The 20,814-nt window shown below is 44.7% G+C and overlaps 1 protein-coding gene across 1 annotated transcript; it reads left to right on the top strand.

Moving 5' to 3' along the window:
* Positions 1-13,608: 13,608 nt before the first annotated feature.
* Positions 13,609-20,517, top strand: FZD4 (frizzled class receptor 4). The gene is made up of 2 exons (XM_074983911.1): positions 13,609-13,940; positions 15,397-20,517. Exons 1-2 carry the CDS (start codon positions 13,677-13,679, stop codon positions 16,723-16,725), a joined length of 1,593 nt encoding a protein of 530 aa, XP_074840012.1. The 5' UTR covers positions 13,609-13,676; the 3' UTR covers positions 16,726-20,517.
* Positions 20,518-20,814: the final 297 nt, after the last annotated feature.

Raw genomic sequence — 20,814 nt, 5'->3', positions numbered from 1 at the left:
CCATATGTATCCCATAAATCTGTGTGGTTACCTGCATGTATGGCCGCTTCCTTTTCTGCTGCTCTCCATCCAGTGGTCAGGGTCATCTCCACAGACGTATCGCTATTATGAACAGCTGCACATGCTTCTTGGGGCTGACTCTACCATGGAGCCCGGTATTCATTATGACACTTGTGGAGGCCATGGTCTGGAGTCGGGGTGAACTCAAAAAGATCTCACAACTGAGTAATGGGGTAATAAAACAGCAAATGAAATTTAATGTGGAAAAAATAACCCCAACTATATATACAATATGATGGGGGCTAATTTAGCTACAACTAAACAGGAAAGAGATCTTGGAGTCATCATGGATAGTTCTCTGAAAACATCCATGCAGTGTGCAGTAGCAGTCAAAAAAGCAAACAGGATGTTAGGGATCATTACAAAAGGGACAGAGAATAAGCCAAAGAACATCTTATTGCCCTTATATACAACCATGGTATGCCCACATCTTGAATACTGAGTACAGATGTGGTCTTCTCATCTCAAAAAAGATATATTGGCATTAGAAAAGGTTCAGAAAAAGGCAACTAAAATTATTAGGAATTTGGAATGGGTCCCATATAAAGATAGATTAAAGAGACTAGGACTTTTCAACTTAAAAAAGAGGACACTGATGGGGGATGTGATGGAGGTACATAAAATTATGAGTGGTGTGGAAAAACTGAACAAGGAACAATTATTTACTTGTTCCCATAATATCAGAACTAGAGGACGCCAAATGAAATTAAGGGCAGCAGGTTTAAAACAAACAAAAGGAAATTCTTCTTCACACAGCACACAGTCACCTTGTGGAACTAGGACCATAACAGGTTTAAAAAAAGAGCTTGATAAATTTATGGAGGTTAGGTCCATTAATGGCTATTAGCTAAGATGGGTAAGGAATGGTGTCCCTAGCCTTTGTTTCTCAGGAGGTGGAGCTGGATGGCAGGAGAGAGATCACTTGATCTTTACCTGTTTAGTCAGCTCCCTCTGGGGCACCTGGCATTGGACACTGTCAGCAGATGGGATACTGGGCTGGATGGACATTTGGTCTGACCCAGTGTGGTCATTCTTATGTTCTTATGTGATCAAAGAGGAGCTGGTGGCCCAAGAGGAAGAGGCCAATGGATAGAAGGAAGGCAGCAATGAGCAGGGGCCTGCAGAAGTTATTTCCTACTGCCCAGAGCTCCTCACCCTAGATCTGGACCCTCAGATCCCCTCTATGCCAGTTCCCAAGCCCCTGGAACCAAGCTGTTCTGGTAATTTTTTTTTTGTAATGCTAGAAGCAGGTTGTTGATGGGTATAGGAATTGGTGTGGATATGGGTACATGTTTTCTGTTGCTCTGTGCCCCTCAGAACAGTTTGTTACTGTTTCTGGGGATGGAGATCTTCTCCTTTTTGGAGATCTCCTTGAAGGCCTCATCCAGGCACTCATATTTTCTGCACAAGGTTTTTGGGCAGGCCAGACTTATTGCAGCTTCCATGGTAGTGCACCTTGCCTTGCCAGGAAACCAGATAGCCATCTGGTCTCATGGGGCCACACAGCATTTTAGCAAGTTTTCCAGGCCTACGATCACACAGGATGAGCAGCTGTTGTTTGTCAATATCCGTTAGTTTTAGCAGGGTGATATCTCTTTTGGGAACCTAAAGAAGCATGGGAATTTGGATCAGATTATTTTACCATGCTTCCTGCTCTTTTACATTTCCCTGGAGCACATTACGGCTCTATGTGGCTGGTGGGTGCCCTGTTCTCCCTGACTCCCACCCTGTGCAGGTTGTAGGCTCTCCAGGCCTTCTCCCCTCCCATGTCCCCTTCCCCTGCTTACACGGCCATTCACCAATAACCATGCGGAGGCAGCAACAATAAGGGACACTTTAAAATATGGCTTCATGAATGATCTGTCACGCATGTGATAGTGACATATTTCTCTGTTGTAATATCTTTCAAGACTCACTCCCCAAACTGATTTGTGATTTAAAGGGGCTTCTAGAAGGAGGATTTCCTTTCAGGAGATCCCCCAGGGGCTGCACCTCTACACGCTGTTTTGGAGTCTGAAGGAGCGTCTTCCCGACTCCAAATCATGTTATCATATGCTAATGAGAAGCCAGGAATTTACATCCATGCCTTATTAGCATGCCACTTTCGATAAAAATGGCGTGTAGAAATGGACGCTGAATCTCTGACTGAAGTTTTCCTTGCTGCAGTCAGGGCTCCTGTGTAGGGCTTCATAAGGCAAGGGAGCAGAGGGTAAGCAGGGTTGCCCCATATTACAATAGGCATCTCCACATTGCCAATGTGGATTTTCCAGTCTGGGAAAAAAGTCCCATCAACAAGCTTTCTGTACATACCGAAATTTTGGAAATGTGTGTGTCGTGAACCCTCCACAACCATCCCACACTGATGTCAGTGAAACAACACTTGTGATCTACCAATGTCAGCAAAACCATGGACAAGTATCCCTTTCAGTTTATGTACTCAGAAGCCTGGTGGTCCAGGTCCATAATGGGAATGTTCATGCCATCTATTGCCCCACCACAGTTAGGAAACCTGAAGGCAGCAAAACCACCCACTGTGGCCTGTGCATCTCCCAGGTTCATGGTCTTCCTGAGGAGACGCTGACAGATTTCATGGGCCACCTGCATCACCACGGACCCCGCTGTAGATCTGCCCAGCCCAAATTGATTTGCCACTGACCGGTAATTGTTGGACATTGCAAACTTCCACAGAATGATTGCCACTTGCTTCTGAACCGTTAAAGCCGGCCTCATTCTTGTGTTGTTGCACCTCAATGCAGGGGCCAGCATACGATAAAGTTCCATAAAAGTGGACTTGTACATGCCAAAGTTCTGCACTCACTGCTGATCGTGCCAGGACTCTGAAAGGATGTGGTCCCGCTAGTGTGAGCTGGTCTCATGAGTCCAAAACTGCCACTCCACTGACAGCAATGCATCCAGGGCAGCCAGCATTTGTGAGTTCTTGGACCTCTGCTGAAAGATTTGCTCTTCAAAACCATTATCTTCAGCAGCATCATACTGAACCATCACTGCGCTTTGTAATAGAAAGCAAAACTGTGCAACAGTCTGGGAAGCTGCCACAACAGTGTTTGAAATAACTTGAAACATTTGGGGATCCATGCTTGCACTAGCGCTGTGCTGTAGAAAATGACTGAGAAAATGGTGTGATCTCCATTTCGTTTTCATGTGGTTACTAGGTGCTCTGAATTCTGGGACAGTGCTTTGCATTCTGGGATTCTGACATGAAACACTCACCAGCAACCGGAGTTAAGGCACTGTGGGATAGATACCCACAATGCATTGCTCATGCAGTTTAACTTGGGTAAGACAGTGGGTATACGGAAACTTGACACAGAGAAACTCTGGCTTAAATTTCCAGAAGGTTTATAGATACTTAAATTTGAATTCATAAGAACGAAGTTAAAAATTCAAATTTAGTGCATGTCAAATTTATCTCGTAGTGTAGACGCAGCCTTAGTCTGCTTTGCATCAGTGGAGTGTTGCAAAGTAACTGGAGCATATTGGTAAAGCTGGTCTCTAATCTACCATTTAATGCGGTATGGTATCTATAGCAACAACATGCTGCTAGTGAGAATGCAGTTTATACAAGAAGCATTTTTGCTTATTCCAGCAACAACCACTCCAACTCATCCCTCAAGCAAAAACAGCTATACAAATAAAAGCAGCGTGTTTGTAATATAACTATGTCTGCTCTAGGGGCTTTTGCTGGCAGTCAGAGATTAGAGCTTCTCACACCCCTGATGGACACAGCTATGCTAGCAGAAGTCTGTAAAATAGACATGGCTAAAGTCATATGTGAATTCTACTAGAACTGTATTTCGAGGTGAGCAACGTCTGATGCTTTCAAAGAAAGTATCACTTCTCCTCCTGTGCCATAGGTGAGCTGAGTGAGAGCTGAGTTTGAGAGTGATCGGAATAGCAGATGGGTTTACTGGTGGTGAAATAGAAGAAGGCTGATCTGAAATGCCCCAGCAGGACTTGCAAGTACAACATGTACAGAGGAGCAAATGCATGGGAAGTAGCCAGGGAAACTTCTATATAATCAAAAATGGTAAACAGGAAAATCCATTTGGAAAAAAAGCTGTGGAAGATGAGGGTAAATTTGCAAAATATCATGTGACTTATAAGAGAAATGTAACTTAATTTGTCTTTCCAATGTTAAATAACATCCTGAGCATGCTTTGTTTATTATTTCCAAACTTAGATGGATTTGGGATTGCAAAACACAAGTTCTTCAAGCAAGGCAAAATGTACATTCCTCCAAGGGTGCATGCTGTACATGCCAAATGTGAAGTTATAAAACCAAACTATTTTTGAGTTATCTGAGTGTAAAGTAGCCTCTGAACAATTTTCTTCATGAAAAACATATATTGTTTCCAAGTAATAATAATTCTTTGAGCTAGGATCAAGCATGGTAAAATTTTAACCCAAAAGATTAATCTTTGAAAAAGTAATAAGCAAATGAAAGTAGCAGTTTAGAATGAAAGTGATATTAGGAAGGATCAGTATTAGTACCTATTTCAAGCTTTCAAATCGTAATCCACTAATTTTCCCAAACAGATCTTCTTTGAATTTGACATATTGCATCTCTTTACAGGGAAGAGGTTTCCTGGCAAATAAGGTAAAAATCAGACAGCAAGTTTTAAAATGATCATGTTTTGACAATGTAGCTGTAGTTTATTTTATTTTAAGATATCCTAGTATTAAGATATACTAGTGTCACTGTGGCTACATCTACACTTGAGTTCCTCATTTGAAAAAGGAATGCAAATGAGGGAAAATGCAAATACAAATGAGGTGCTGATTTGCATACCCCATGCTTCATTTGCATAATTTCTTTTCATAAGAGGTTATTGTGAAAGAAAAAAAAAACAGTGTAAGTGGGGCTCTTTCAAAAATAAACCCCATCTTCAAAAGAACCCTCCTTCCTATTTTGTTTCAGGAAGAAGGGTTCTTACGAAGATAGGGTTTATTTTTGAAAGAGCCCCGTCTACACTGCTTTATTTCTTTTGAAAGAATCTCTTCCGAAAAGAGATTATGCAAATGAAGCACAAGATATGCAAATCAATGACTTATTTGCATTTTTGAATTCCCTCATTTACATTTCTCTTTCAAAAGAGGAAAGCAAGTGTAGACGCAGACTGGATGAGGAATAGCACCTGTTTCAAAATAGGGGCTGTTAAGACAGGGAATAGAGCCTATTTTTAAGTAAGTCACAGTGGGTCGAATGGCTGTATTTTGAAACAGGCTCTGTGTGTGTACCCACTGTATTTCAAAAAAACTAAGCACTATTTAAAAATGTTTTTTGGTGTGTAGCAGCATTATTTCTAAATAAGCTGTTCCGGAATAACTCTTCTGTGCTGCTCTGAAGGCTGCTCTGTAGACATACTCTCAATAATAGTTTGGCCTAGAAAGTTTACATTAATTTTGCTGCTCTTGCTAACTATATGCACTTTTTTCCTATCTTGAGGTGAGGGATTGGTCAGAAATTGAAAGGAGACTGAAAGTTGTTTTTAACTGTATGAGAGCAAATATAAACTGATCTCCCTCCTATTGTTGAGCTGAGCCAGAGGTGAACAGGAGACCACAATAATGGTGGTGAGGCAGGAACCAGGTCAGGAGACCAGGATGACCACAGAGTCATGCTTTCTACTCTTGAATGGTGGCATGGGTTGCATTATGGGCTAGGACAGTATTGGAACATGTGGACTTGGAGAAAACACATGGGGCTTGTCTATACTACCACCTTCCTTTGAAGGAAGGATGGTAATTAGGGTGTTGGGAGTTTACTAATGAAGTGCTGCCATACATAGGCAACACTTCATTAAGCAAACCCCCACCCCTCACCCCGGGTGGCAACTTCAAAGTTTTAAACTTCGAAGTACCGGCATGCGTCTAGCCGCAGCTCACCCGCCAGTACTTTGAAGTGCTGGGGCAACTTCAAAGTCCCCTTACTCCTCAAAATTTTGGGAAGTACCAGCGGGTGAGCAGTGGCTAGACGTGTGCCGGCACTTCAAAGTTTAAAACTTTGAAGTTGCTGCTGGGGGGGGGTGGGGTTGGGGTTGGGGTTGGAATTCGCTTAATGAAATGCTGCCTATGCATGGCAGCATTTCATTAGTAAACTCCCAACACCCTAATTACCACCCTTCCTTCGAAGGAAGGTGGTAGTGTAAACAAGCCCAGGGGGATGACGGAAAAGACAAGCGTGTTCAAGGAACCAGAAGAGAAGTATAAGATGGATCGGCAGAGGATCTGGGCAGATAGAGATGGGAACAAGGTAAGAGGGAGTGCATATGTAACTCATGCATCTACTGTGTGTGATTCACTGTCCCAGGTAGTAGCACCTAGACTGCCTACAGAGAAAAAGAATAGGTGTCCTCTCTAGCCTTAGCTGAGGGGGTAGCTGGCTTTTGGCTCATGCACTGAGGTCCTAGGTTTGAGTCTGCCTGTCTGTGGTTACAAGTGAGGGCTACTCCTGGATTTCGGCTGTGTCCCCAAAGCTTTGGACATGCTTCCTCAGCTAGGAGAAGTATGTACTGGGGGGAGAGTGTAGTAGTTAAACAGCATGCCATTTCCTCATGCTGTTTTTAACAGCACACCCAAAGATCAAATGACTATCCTTGTTCACACTGAGTAGCACCATTCTTCACAAGCAGCTCCAAGTATTTCCCAGAAACCCCTCTTGGAGGAATACACTGTTCAACATGAATAAAGGGATCTGGCCCTTTTTAGATTTTAGAAATTATATCCTTGAATAAGAAATAGGATTTTATGATCTAGATCAGGGGTCAGCAGCCCCCAGCAGAGGTGCTAAGAGTAGCGTGGGAGCAGATTTTCATCAGCACGAGAGGCGGGAGCTCAGCCCTGCCCCTCCTTCCCCATGCAGCTGGGAGCTTGCTCAAAGCCATGCCACATGGGCTGTCGCCACTCTTGGCCAAAACTTCAAAACTGAATATTCAGTGCCTCTTTAGCACTGGGACCCTTCCGGCCACAGCACTTTGAAAGCACTGCTTTCAAACGCTCACAGCTCGGCGCATCTACACGGGGGTCCTTTTCGAAAGGACCTCGCACATTGCGAAATCCCCTTATTCCTCTCAGCAGAGGAGAATAAGGGGATTTCAAAATGTGCAGGGTCCTTTCAAAAAGTACACCCCATGTAGCCGTGCTGAGCCGCGCGCGTTCGAAAGCGGCACTTTCGATGCGCTGCAGCTGGAAGCGTCCTAATGCTAATGAGGCGCTGAATATTCATTTCAGTGCCTCATTAGTAATCTTCAAAATGGCCATTTGCATGACCATTTCGAAGTTTTGGCCAAGTGTGGCCACAGCCATGCAGATTAACAAAAGACCAGGTAATGCTACAAACCACCACCTAAACAGTAAAGCTCTGCATCTTACTTTATTTATTAATGAAGCTGTTATAAGTAGGACTATTAGTGACTTTAAAAAGTATCACAGGAACTCGGACTATACGTAGAGGTAAAAAGGTCAAATTTCAGCACTTCACCTTGGAAAGGTTGCTGACCCCTGATCTCAATATTTGTCTTTAGCATTAAATTCTTTGATCTACAAACAATTAAAAAAATTTCATAAGGCCACCCTTATCTAAAATTCATATTTTATTTTCAATTACTACAGTATAATCAACTGTCTTTCCATCCTTTCTGTCCATCTCCACTTTAATCTTTCTCCCTTCACCCTTGTCTTGAAGAACACCCTTAAAGAGAAATCATCCCTTTTTCCAAATACCTGGACAAATGAGTTCCCCTTTCTTTATTTCTGTTGGATTAAGTAGCTTTAAGACAACCCTCTCCAAAATCAGTACCTTAGTAAGATATCAAATCCATTGTTATGCCTAAAATATTTGGAAATATATTTTAACGTAAAATATATGGTCAAATTTCATAAACATGTCTTGTTATGGAGATAATACAAAATAAATTAGTGTTTCCTTTGTTTAAGAGCAATGAACGTTGTTATGAACACACTAAACTGTTCTTGCTGATTAATTTAAAAGGATGTCTTTGTTTTAGTGTGTTAAATGTATATTGTAGAAGGATTACTTTACGGAGACTGAAGAGTACATTTAAATATAAAATCAGTTTAGAAATAAAGATTAAGAAAATATAACACAGAGAAGGGCTGCATCATGTATTCCATAGTATTTAATGTGGTATTCATTGCCCTTGCTACAAAGGCTTTACAAATAAATCTCTGACTAACTTCAGGGTATATCAAAAAACCTTTGACTGACAATTTTATTCCCAAATAAAGCATTTTAATTAGGTATCTTCTGCATGTCCAGTGTTCACAATCTGGTATGCAGTGCAAAACACGCTCCATTTTTTCTAGAAAAAAATTGTAGAAGCTTTTTTCCAATGGGATTTGCTACATTTGGGTTCAGGGGTATGACTGAAAGGGGGTGAGCAGGGAGTGGGAGTGAACAGAGGAGAGAGACAGTGGGGAGAGGATGAGGTCTGTGCAGAGAGACAGTGGGTAGTGTTCCTTTTAATTTTTTCATCCATGTTCAGAATAAATTTTATTATGTTTGCTGAGGCATGTGCAAATGTGCCACACCAATAGAAACAGGCTGCTGGCTTGGGTGTTCCGCTAATCAGCTGGATGTCATTTGGATCTCTGCTTGGCAGCCACCCAAGTGCTCAGCTTACAGGGAACATTAATAGCGGTGGGGAGCATGGGCAGGGCTGCAGGCCAGGGAGCTCACCTCCCCAAGTGATGGCTTCATCTATTGCACATGTATCAGAGAGGTAGCCGAGTTAGTCTGTATCTTCAAAAACAAGAAGAAGTCCTGTGGCACCTTATAGACTAACAGATATTTTGGAGCATAAGCATGTTGCACTATTTGGCTGCCACCACCTGTTTCTTAGTGACTGCATCACAGTGAAATTGTACATGATAAACAAAAGGCATAAGCCTACTCCCACTGACATCAGTGTCAAAACTCCCATTGATTTTAATGTAAGAACATAAAAACAGCCGTATTGGGTCAGACCAGTTTTCCACCTAACCCAGCATCCTGTCTTTTGACAGTTGCCTGGTGCTTCAGAGGGAATGAGCAGAACAGGGTAATTATCAAGGGATTAATCTCTAAAGTGACCATATATTCTATTTTAAAGGGGCAGTCCCTTCTTTTTGCCCTCCAGCAGGTGTCCTGACTTTCCTTAAAAATGGGCAAGTTGTCCTGTATTTTCTGTCTCCTGCCCCCTATCAATACTGTTGGGTTCTGCTGCTGTCTGGGTCCCTGCTTGACAGCCACACTCCCACCAGTGATGAGTGTGTAGGGCTACGTCTACACTAGCCCCAAACTTCAAAATGGCCACGCAAATGGCCATATCGAAGTTTACTAATGAAGCGCTGAAATGCATATTCAGCGCTTCATTAGCATGCGGGCGGCTGCAGCACTTCGAAATTGATGCTCCTCGCTGCCACGCGTCTCGTCCCAATGGGGCTCCTTTTCGAAAGGACCCCACCTACTTCAAAGTCCTGTTCCCAGTGTGGTGCAGAGAATCAGCCTGTGGTCAGAGCACTGATCTCAGCCTGCCTGGCAAGCTCCTTCCTCCCCTCCACCCCCAACACCTGTGGGAAAACCCGAGAGCCTCCTGCCTGCAGCACTGCCTAGGAGGAGCTGAGCCCTGCATGTGCCAAATCCCCACATGATGCTGGTGTAGCAAAGCCTCTCTGCCCCTCAGCTGAGCTCTGGAGTGGCAGGATGAGGGAAGTGATTTCCAGCCTAGTCATACCTTGAACCTGCAGGCTCCACAACAGCTCCTGGAGCAGGGTCTTAGCACCCTCTTCTCCTCCCCCACCCCCCACCTTGTGACTGGTTCAATCACAGAGATCCCCTTGAGATTGGTGCTTGATAGGCTAATTATACCACTGGGCCTACCTGTCTGCCTTTTGGGGTGCCCCATCAACTCATCCTGCAGAGCCAGAATCTCTGGTCTTCCCCTGCAAAGGCACCAAGTTGGGGTCACAGTGTACAGTCCAGCAACACTGACAGCAGCACAGCTCTGGGAAGGTTCAGGTACTGTGATTTGATACAGCACCCAGGGTACGTGGCCCCTGTCATGGTAATGAGGGTTAGCCAACAGCCTGGGAGTAAAAGGGTTAACCTCCTTAGCCAGTATCAAAACAAAAAGCAGTCAAGTAGCACTTTAAAGACTCCTTAGCCAAGTGGGGTTGGCCTATAGGAATGTAGATAAGAATTGAATTTTGGCTCCTCCCTTTTCTGTTCTCTGTTCCTTCTTCTTTCCAGGCATGAGGGAGAGAGACACAGAATATCTCCCTCCAAGAACAGGTTCTCCAATCTTCTGTAAGTAAGGTAAAGTTTAGATAAGTCCGTTAGGCTTTATTGTTTTATGGTTTGGGAAGTGGGATCTGATGTCTGTGCCCTTTTTAGACATCTTCTTTTACTCTCCTTGTAACTAAGTTCTAGGCCCATGGTCAAGACTCCCCATGTGTTTTACTTTGTGACTCTTCCATCTAGTCATGAGGCTTGCAACATGAATATTGTTGTAATAATAGAAGTTCTCTCTTTTTTTCTTTTTATTAACCTGGTATTGGTTAATGTTTGTGTCCTGATTTTTACTTTTGGGGCTGAGATTTCCCAAGTGGTCTCTCCTTGGTTTCCTTATTATTACTTGGGTGGTGGCAGCAAATTTTGTCCCCAAAATCTAAGGTTTTTAGGATTTTGGGAGGGGAGTTTATACCAAAACCTGGTAGATAAAGTTTTGGAGGTACTTTTGCTGGCCCCCACTTCTGCATTTATCTTGCTAGAGTGGGGAAGGAGCCATGACAGCCCCAGTGGGATCAAATCCCCAGATAAATCCACTTTCTCTGCATAAAACTTTTACACAGAGCAGAATCACAAGTTGTTTGATGCCCTTATCAATGAAGCAGAGATTTGCACAACTATTGTTTACCCTGCGTAACAAGTATTTCCACTAGGTTTAAAAATAAACAACAATGATTTTATTAAATATAAAAAGTAAGATTTAAGTGATTACAAGTGATAACAGACAGATCAAAGTATGGCACGAAGCAAAATAAACAAAATATGCCAGGCAAGCTTAATATTCTAAGAAACTTTGTACTTGCAATTTAATTTTTAAAATTTTATTTGATCTTTGATATTTAAATTTTAATATTAGTTTTAATAATCTTTTCTCTCAAGTTAGGTAGCCTCCTAGTTGGGGCCTCACCCTTCTCTCCCCTTGTTCAGTCTTGTATGTTCTCAGCAGTCATTTCAGTGATGTGCAGGGTGAGTTTTAGTGTCTGGTATCTGCCCCTTATTATTTGATTTCCTGCCTATAAATATATTTTGCTCAAAGCAGGAATCCTTTGTGTTCAGTTTCAAGTACCACATCCAAAATGGGTTCCAGTATCAGGTGACCTGGCTACATGTCTTGGGCCAGGCTTGCAGGCAAAGCTATTTACAAATCCATTGTCTTGAGTACTGGGCCATTAAGTTCCTTGAGTACTGCTAATGACCATCACTAGCACATCTAGACTACATCTACACTAGCCAAAAACTTCAAAATGGCCATGCAAATGGCCATTTTGAAGTTTACTAACGAAGCGCTGAAATACATATTCAGCACCTCATTAGCATGCAGACGGCCACAGCACTTCGAAATTGACACTGCTCGCAGCTGTGTGGCTCGTCCAGATGCGGCTCCTTTTCGAAAGGGCCCCACCTACCCTAGGAATAAGGGGATTTTGAAGTAGGTGGGGTCCTTTCGAAAACGGGTCCCATCATATATATATATATATATATGATATATAATATAATCTGTCTGTGCTTCTGTGAGTCCATTTGTTAAGAACATTGTATCTGATGAAGTGGGTCTTTGCCCATGAAAGCTTATGCTTCAAAATATCTGTTAGTCTATAAGGTGCCACAGGACTTCTCCTTGTTTTTGCAGATATAGACTAACAAGGCTACCCCTCTGATATTATAAGGAATGATTATAATTTTGGCCTGAGAGTAATGCCTTTGGCTTGAAATTATTATGTTCTCTGTGGCCATGGTGCCTAGGAGACCGTTGTGCTTGGCGCTGTACAAGCACAAAGACTGTTTCTGCCTTAAGCTGTTCACGATTTGAGGACAGGTCTGCACTACAAAGTTGTCACATCACTGGGGGCAAGGTCTGTGAAAAATGTCACACCTAGACATAATTAAAACAACCAAAGCCCCCATGTCAATACTGCTATGTGCATGGGAGAATTCTTCTGTCATACTAGCTACTGTCTCACAGAGGTATCTATTACAACAACAGAAGAACCCCTTTTTTCTGTGTAGTAAGCACCTGCACTTTGGTGATTGCGCTGCAGCTGTACCACTGTGGCAGACATCACCTAAGAAAGCTCCTTCCTTCTATCATTAAGACAACTCTTGCTGTCACTAAATATGTCCAGCCACCAGGCCAACCTGTTTTCACTTGAATAGGTGGGTTCTACTTACATCCCATTGGTTCGAGCACAAGAAGAAGAAAGCAGTTTCTCTGCCAGGTTGCTGGCATCATTTTGATGTTACCACTCTTAGGTCTGGTATACACCAAGGGTGGGTCTACACTTGCATTCCTTTTTAGAAATAAATATGCAAATGAGGCAAATAAAATGCAAATGTGGTATACATTTGCAATATGTTGTGCCTCATTTGCATATTCTAATTTCAAAAGAGGTTCTTTCAAAAGATGAAAGACTCTGCTGTTTGGAAAGCAAACCCCATCTTTGAAAGAATCCTTCTTCCCATTCCCATGGGAGACTTGGGTATAAAATGGAACGGGGTAATTGAGGGTTCCTCAGCAGCTGCAAGGTGAGGCATTTCCCAGGAGGTCTGTGTGAAATGGGAGGGAGGCAGGAGGGCAGGAAGGGAGTTTGGGGCACTGCACAGGGGCACGAGGGCTCACAGTGGGGACTGCTGGGTGCGGTGGGATTAGGGTGTGGAGGGAAGGTGGGAGGGAAAGTGGGACAGTCCCAGGGATGCTGGGTGAAAGGAGGGGAGGAGCCCAGTGGGAGGGATGCTGGGTGAGGTGAAAGTGTCCCCAGGGGTTCTGTCTGGATAAGCTGGGCAGGAAGGTTTCCACCAAGGCAGTGCTGGATGACTCAAGGAGAGGATGCAAGGCTGAGGGGCCTTTCGCCGAGAGGGTGCGGGGGGTAGCTGGGGCATTTTCCAGAGGGCGGCGCAGCTGCGAGAGGAGATGGGCCCTGGCCGGGAGGGGGACCTAGCCCTGGCCTGGGGGGAATGGCTCCCGAGGGCCTGGCAGGGGCCTGCAGGGGGTGTGCCTGGGCGCAGATGCGGGGCAGGCGTTGGGGGGGGGACGGGCGCGTTCCCCCGCGCCGGGCGCAGGAGGAGGGTTTCCCAGCGGCGTGGGCGCGCTCCCGGGGAGCGGGTATCCCGGCGGAGGCGGGGCGGGCGGACAGGCACTCGGGGGCGGCGCCCGCCCGTGGCTAGCTCGCTCGGGGTCGGGGCAGGGCGGTCCCGCCCCTGGGCCGTGTCTGCTCCGGGCCCTATAAGCGGCGGGCCCCGGCCCCGCCCCGCGCTGTCCGGCCGGGCCGTGTCCGCAGAGCGGCCGCGCGGAGCAGGGCTCGGCCGGGCCATGGGGCTGCGGGGCCGCCGCCTGTCGCTGCTGGCGGGGCTGGCGCTGGCGCTGGCGCTGTTGCTGCTGGCGGGCGCGGCGCGCGGCTTCGGGGAGGAGGAGGAGCGGCGCTGCGATGCCATCCGCATCGCCATGTGCCAGAACCTGGGCTACAACGTCACCAAGATGCCCAACCTGGTGGGGCACGAGCTGCAGGCGGACGCGGAGCTGCAGCTCACCACCTTCACCCCGCTCATCCAGTACGGCTGCTCCAGCCAGCTCCAGGTGCGGGCCGGCACGGCGGCCACGGCTCCCGCCTGCAAGCGGGCTGGGGGGCAGGCTGCGGGGCGGATGGGGGAGGAAGAGTAGGGGAGGCTGCGGGGGTCGGGGGGGGGGGAGAAGGAAGAGGCGTGGGGCAGGCTGCGGGGGAATGGGGTGGAAGCGTGGGGCAGGTTGCACCCAAGGGGCTGTAAATCCCCCTGCCCCGGTTTATGTGCTAGCCTCAGCTGGCTGGTGGTGCTAAGGGAAGGGAGTCTGGGCTGGAAAGAGGCCGTTAGCCTGGTTCACTCCCCCCAGTCCCTCCCGCCTTATTTCTTGCGAGCTTCCCACTGCTTCCAAGTTTCAGTCTGCAGCATTTCTTGTCTTTGTTTTGTAAACGTAGAGTCTCTGCTGCCTGCTGGTTGGGGAGCAGCCGAGGGCGGGTTTCAGGGCTGAGTTGTTTCTCAGCCCCAGTTCTGGGGAGGAAGAGTGAAAAGGTCTGCTGGCTTTAAACAAACGTCTGAAAAGAAACTCTTAAAAGAGTTAAGCAGAAATACCTTTGAAAATGTCCAGGTGCAAAGTGGGTCCAGATTAGCTTTGGCCTTTGGGTGTGAATCTACAGGTAAGCATGTACATTAAGGCTACAATAGCATTTAGTCTCGTGGGGTTACAGTGACTGAGAGACTGAAGGAGAATACACAAGGAGCCCCGTTCCTGTTCCTCTTTCTGGAATAACCTCCACACAAAGTCAGAAGGTAGGAAAAGATGCCAGACTTTTCTGTTGATTGGCAAGCGGTGCTTGTCTGCGTTCCTTTTCCTAGCCCAGGAATTTGGACTAATGTGAAGACTGAAGAGAATGCCCTAGATCAGGGCTAGTGCATTGGCTGACGGCTTTTTATGGGCTTGAAAAGACGACGTAGACTGATATTGAAAAGTGGACTTTTACAGATCAAGGAGTATGAACTTTATCACTGACTTCTTAAAGAAAAAAATGTATCCTTGAACACCAAGAAAGTACAGAGTATACTAAACCGACAACTCCAAGGACACGATTTTCCAGTTCAGATACTTGCCCGTAAATTGTGTTTTGTTTCAAGTTTTAAATATCTCTATGTAGTCTCTAAAGCTAAGGCCTATATATTTGTGTTTAAAGTACTTATATGCTTTGTGATTTGTCCACTTCACCCGCAAATTTGAGGCTTAAATCTAGTGCTAAGTTCTGTTTGCCCTGTGTGAATTTGGCTGACTCCAAATGGGGTAATTTTAGTGAGTAAAGTGATCAGAAATTGGCCTCGCAATACTACTTGAACTAAAAACAACCTCTCCTTGGTTTCTTTACTACACGCTTCCCTTTGCTTATTTAGGCAGAGTACTGAACAGCGCTGTTAAAGAGGAGAGAGAGAGAGAGCGGGAATTTGCTATATAGTTTACTGGTTTTAATTTTTTTATGCACAAGTATGATTTTCTTTTCCCTCTCTTCCAGTTCTTCCTTTGTTCAGTCTATGTGCCAATGTGCACTGAGAAGATTAACATCCCAATAGGTCCTTGTGGTGGCATGTGCCTTTCCGTGAAAAGAAGATGTGAACCTGTTCTGAAAGAATTTGGATTTGCCTGGCCAGACAGTTTAAATTGCAGTAAATTCCCACCTCAGAATGACCACAACCACATGTGTATGGAGGGTCCAGGGGACGAAGAGGTTCCCCTTCATAGCAAGACATCCCTACAGCCTGGAGAAGAGTGTCACACTATGGGATCTAATTCAGAGCAGTATATCTGGGTAAAAAGAAGCCTGAGCTGTGCCCTTAAGTGTGGCTATGATGCTGGTCTCTACAGCAGAGCAGCTAAGGAATTCACTGATATCTGGATGGCGGTATGGGCTAGTCTGTGCTTCATATCAACTGCCTTCACCGTCCTGACGTTCCTGATTGATTCATCCAGATTTTCCTACCCTGAGCGCCCCATCATATTTCTGAGCATGTGCTACAATATTTATAGCATTGCTTATATTGTGAGACTGACTGTAGGCCGGGAAAGGATATCCTGTGATTTTGAAGAGGCAGCAGAACCTGTTCTTGTCCAAGAAGGTCTTAAGAACACAGGATGTGCTATAATTTTCTTACTGCTGTATTTTTTTGGGATGGCTAGCTCCATCTGGTGGGTTATTCTGACATTAACGTGGTTTCTGGCAGCAGGACTCAAATGGGGCCATGAGGCTATAGAAATGCACAGCTCCTATTTCCATATTGCAGCCTGGGCTATTCCTGCAGTGAAGACCATAGTCATCTTGATTATGAGACTTGTAGATGCAGATGAGCTCACTGGTCTGTGTTATGTTGGCAGCCAGAACCTAGACGCACTCACTGGCTTTGTTGTTGCTCCACTTTTCACCTACTTGGTTATTGGAACTTTGTTCATAGCAGCAGGTTTAGTGGCCTTATTTAAAATCCGGTCTAATCTTCAAAAAGATGGGACTAAAACTGACAAGCTGGAAAGACTGATGGTCAAAATTGGTGTCTTCTCAGTGCTATACACTGTCCCAGCTACATGTGTAATTGCATGTTACTTCTATGAAATTTCCAACTGGGCTGTCTTCCGCTATTCAGCAGATGATTCCAATATGGCAGTGGAGATGCTCAAAATTTTCATGTCTCTGCTGGTGGGTATCACATCTGGCATGTGGATTTGGTCAGCCAAGACTCTGCACACGTGGCAGAAGTGCTCTAACAGGCTGGTGAACTCGGGGAAAATGAAGCGAGAGCAAAGAGCGGATGGTGGGGTGAAACCTGGGAAAGGGAATGAGACGGTAGTGTAAACAAAACCTGTATACTGACTCCACTCCCAAGAAGAACTTGTGTATGAACATTAGCAATAGAAATGTTGCTGGAGAGGTGTGACCAGGTGAAGTATAAAATCTGTCTCTGAAAGAAGCCTTATAGAACAAGCAATAATTTCAAAACCAGACTCATTATTAAACACATTGCTCAAAAGCCCCAGGCTTTGAAAAGCTGTGAAAAATCAGAGCATGTCACATTTTTATAGATCAGGTTGTAATGTATTCATGTCACTAAAAGCCACAGGGTCTTACGCCTATTCTCGGGGATGCTGATGACCTATCTAGATTCAATTATAGTGCATGGAGGACAAGATGGCCAAATTCCGGTCCAATCCCTTCATGTGCTAGGTGATCTCAGCTGCAATTTACTGCATTGCTTCCTTTGAATTCAGTGTCTTAAGGGATGTGGTCAGCACTTTTTAGTGTTGGACTTGTAGCTTCTGCCGTGCTGTTGCCTTTATTGGTATTGTGTGGTGCACAATTTAGACAAGGATTGAGTCCTCAGCAAATGCCAGCTAAGTTTTCTAGGTATGAAAGCAATTCAAACAGTGACTTTCTAGGATTCAGTTAGGTGTTCGTCTGGCTTGCTGTATAAGCTCAGTTGATGGCCTCATTTTAATCTCTGCATTGGCACAGTTTTTGCTGTCTAAAACATCACTACCTCATGTGATGTGCTTAAAAGCTTCACTCCGTAGCTTTATCAGAAGAAATAGATTAACTTGGAGACTGTCACATAATAGTGTATGTGGTCAAGTGCTGGAACCATTTTTCTAGTGGGGGTGCGGAAAGCCAGTGAATCCAACTATAAACCCTGTATGTGATGGAAACCACTCCAAGCCAGGGGGTGTGGCAGAACCCCTACTCCTGGCACCTACGAATATAGCTTCCATTTGTCTCTCCCTCCCTCTCCACCCTACCTGCCTTTGCCCTTTTTAGCTAACATGGCTATTTTAGATGCTGCCTACTTCATTCCCCTGCGTTGGTAACTTAAGGTTTGGAGAGGGGTTTTTTTTTTTTTGGTGCTTTCATTCCTACTGCAATGTACAGCTGAGGGAAAGTGAATGAAGGGTCACGTTGGACAAACTCTTTATTCAACTGAACATGTTGTTTTTCTCCAAGTAAACTTATCTGGATCTCCCTGTCAATCTATTTTATTAATCAATTAAGACTTAATGGCTATGTCTACAGTAGCCCCTACCTTTTGGAAGGGGAATGGTAGTGAGCAAGTCGGGAAGATATTAATGAGGTGCTGCCATGAATATGCAGCACCTCATTAACATAATTTGAAAATACCACTTTCGAATCATGCGCTGCCCGTGCAGACCGGGGCCTTTGAAAAGGACCTCCTGGACTTTGAAAGCCCCTTCGTCCTATTTGGTTTTGGGAAGAAGGAGGTTTTGAAGTCGGGGGTGGGGGTGTCCTTTCAAAAGACCCCCGTCTGCACTGGTAGCATGCAGTGCTTTCAAATTGCATGTGGCTGTCATTATGCAAATAAGGCACTGCATATTCATGACAGCACCTCATTAGCATCTTCGCAACTCACTCATTACCATGCCCCATCTGAAAGAAGGGGGCTTGTGTAGACATAGCCAATATGTTTCACTCTGTGTGATTTCATCTATGCAGACGCCAGTCTGGGAGAAGTGAAATGTGAAGTTCCTTGGTGACTTCATGTTCACATAGATCACTTGTATAATTGTGCATGTCAATTAAATATGAAAGAACATTCTCCAGTCATGACATAGGAGTACAGCTGACTGGTTCAAACCCAGGGTCTCTTTCCTCACTGAGAGTGATGCAAAAAAAATGTACTCAGACTTCAGCAACAGTGGAGTCATTTTCCCTTTTTGAAAAGGGAACCATAGAGAAGAAATCCAAATTTTTCTATTATATTTCATAATTAGTGGCAGTGTTCCAGTGCCTGTTGCATTCATAGGGAGCATGAGACTCATGAATGCCACAGTCCTGCTGGCTTAACAATAAGTGTGATGTAAACATAAAGAATGAGCTGCATCAAGGGACCCACCCTTAGTTTCACCTATGCGCCCTACAGTCTTGCGTTGCCTTCAGTATATAGGGGCCTGAGATAATGAGGATATATGCTGTCTTGTAGGATGAGGCAGATGCCCCTCTATTGCTCAAACTGTGTTAGAGGCATGTGTAACCCCAAAGGCACAGAGACTGCTGACAAGGGAGAGTGAAGTCTCTGCTCTACAGCCTTGACCAGCTGATTTTTCTTAAAGCTCATGAGTTGGAGCACCTAAGACTGCAGGTTCGTTCCCTCCTGCTGACGACCTGGGTCTGTCAGTCTTGCAAGTGGGGGCTTGCTGTCACTTGTCAGTTGTTTCTGGGGTTGCAAATGTATTGTCCGTGCTGAGATACATGGTTGAAAACAAAACCCCATCTCGCTTTGCTATTGGGATTAGTCACTAGCAGAGCAAGTAACAACTTGATGCATTCTAAGCACAACATACCATTATTTTGACCAGTTCTGTGTACTAGTTGAGCCTTTCAATTCCAATCCTCTGTCAAGTCTCTTCTGTTGGACAGTAATGCTTGGTTGCTTGTATGTCTTCTGGTCTGGTAACTGTATCCTGGGAGAATGGAAGCTTTTGATGGCTAGGCTTCACCACAAGGCTTGCTCTTTTTGTGATTGGATTAAGGATGCCAAATCAGAAACTATCTTCAAACTGAGTGATGTAAGAGGGATGAACGCTGTCATTGGGTTAAGTGTGTGGGCCAAATTCATGCTGGTGGTGAGGGCTCCAGTGGAAATCACAGGATTATGACCATAGGTTATTCATACTCCTTGAACTTTATGCTGTTTGTTGTGATTGACCTATACATTTCTATCCTTGTCATCCCAGACTTTACAGTGAAGGAGTGACCTTGCCTATTGTTGAATTTCAGAGCATGACTCGATAGATCTCTTACTAGAATAGCTCTGCTAATCAGATGCATCTGAAAGTGAGCCAGATGAGACTGATGCTTCATTACATTGCAGGGTGAGGGGAAGATAAACCCATTAAAGTTGTGGGGCCCTCAAATACTATGGTGAGTGGCCATGCAAGTATACATAGCAATAACTCTCCCTTAAAGGTATTGTCTCCTGGAGTTACACTAGGCCTAAATTCTCTTGCAATTATGTACCAGAGTTCAGTTGGATTTGTTTCTGACTCACATCAAAGTAATGAGGCAGAGCATCTGACCTGGGGCTGCAGAAGCCCGTCAGAAAAATCACAGCATAACTATGTGCACTTACCTTCGTGTTCTAGTTCAGGCATTTGTGACTGGAAAAACCACTCGGAGTCTGAAGCACAACAATTATGAAGACTGAATATCTGCAACTCAGTTGTTCTCATTTCAACATACTTCTGCGTTTAAAGCCAAAATATGTATGACTAATCCTGCCTTGGAAGTGCAGTTGCTGTGGCCAGAGAGCTCAAAATTTTATAGCAGTTACTGTTACTGCACAATCCCCTATTCTCTCTCCCAAGCCAGTCCCAACTCTACTTGGTGTTTGTACTGACAGATATCTGCAATATCTGACAGACAGGTACAAGCTAAATTACTTACGATAGAACTTCAGACAGAGGAATTATGTTGCTGAAGGACATGGACACTGATAATTTTTGGATGTACAGAAAATAGATCTGCATTGATGTGTGTAATGTAAATTTCTAATTTATCACTGTACAAAAATCTTTGCTATTTAATTTTTGTATCAAAATAAAATTTTGGTAACCTCTGTGAATAAGCAGTGGACTCTTACACTATCATGTTTTGTATTGTAAGTTTTCTTTCATAAACTCTTTAGTGTTGCCAACAGTGGTCCTCTCATCCCACCCCCTCACCTCTCTTTAAGTGCAGAGTGTCATTTTTTTTCCAGAGTGGTTCCATGACCAAGAGTTCCAACCTCAGGGCAGACTGCCAAGATGCAGGGCAGAGACGTGAAACTGGCTGCGGGTTCTAGATTAGATTTCACCAACCCAATAACAAGTGAACTCCTGAAGCTCTATGATGATCTTCCATGGAGTCTGACAAAACCCTGGGGCATTGCAATCTCCA

Source organism: Carettochelys insculpta, chromosome 1 (assembly GCF_033958435.1).
Source record: "Carettochelys insculpta isolate YL-2023 chromosome 1, ASM3395843v1, whole genome shotgun sequence".
Lineage (NCBI taxonomy): Eukaryota > Metazoa > Chordata > Testudines > Carettochelyidae > Carettochelys > Carettochelys insculpta.
The sequence above is the reverse complement of the archived record's forward strand: the minus strand, read 5'-3'. Positions and strand labels throughout refer to the sequence as shown.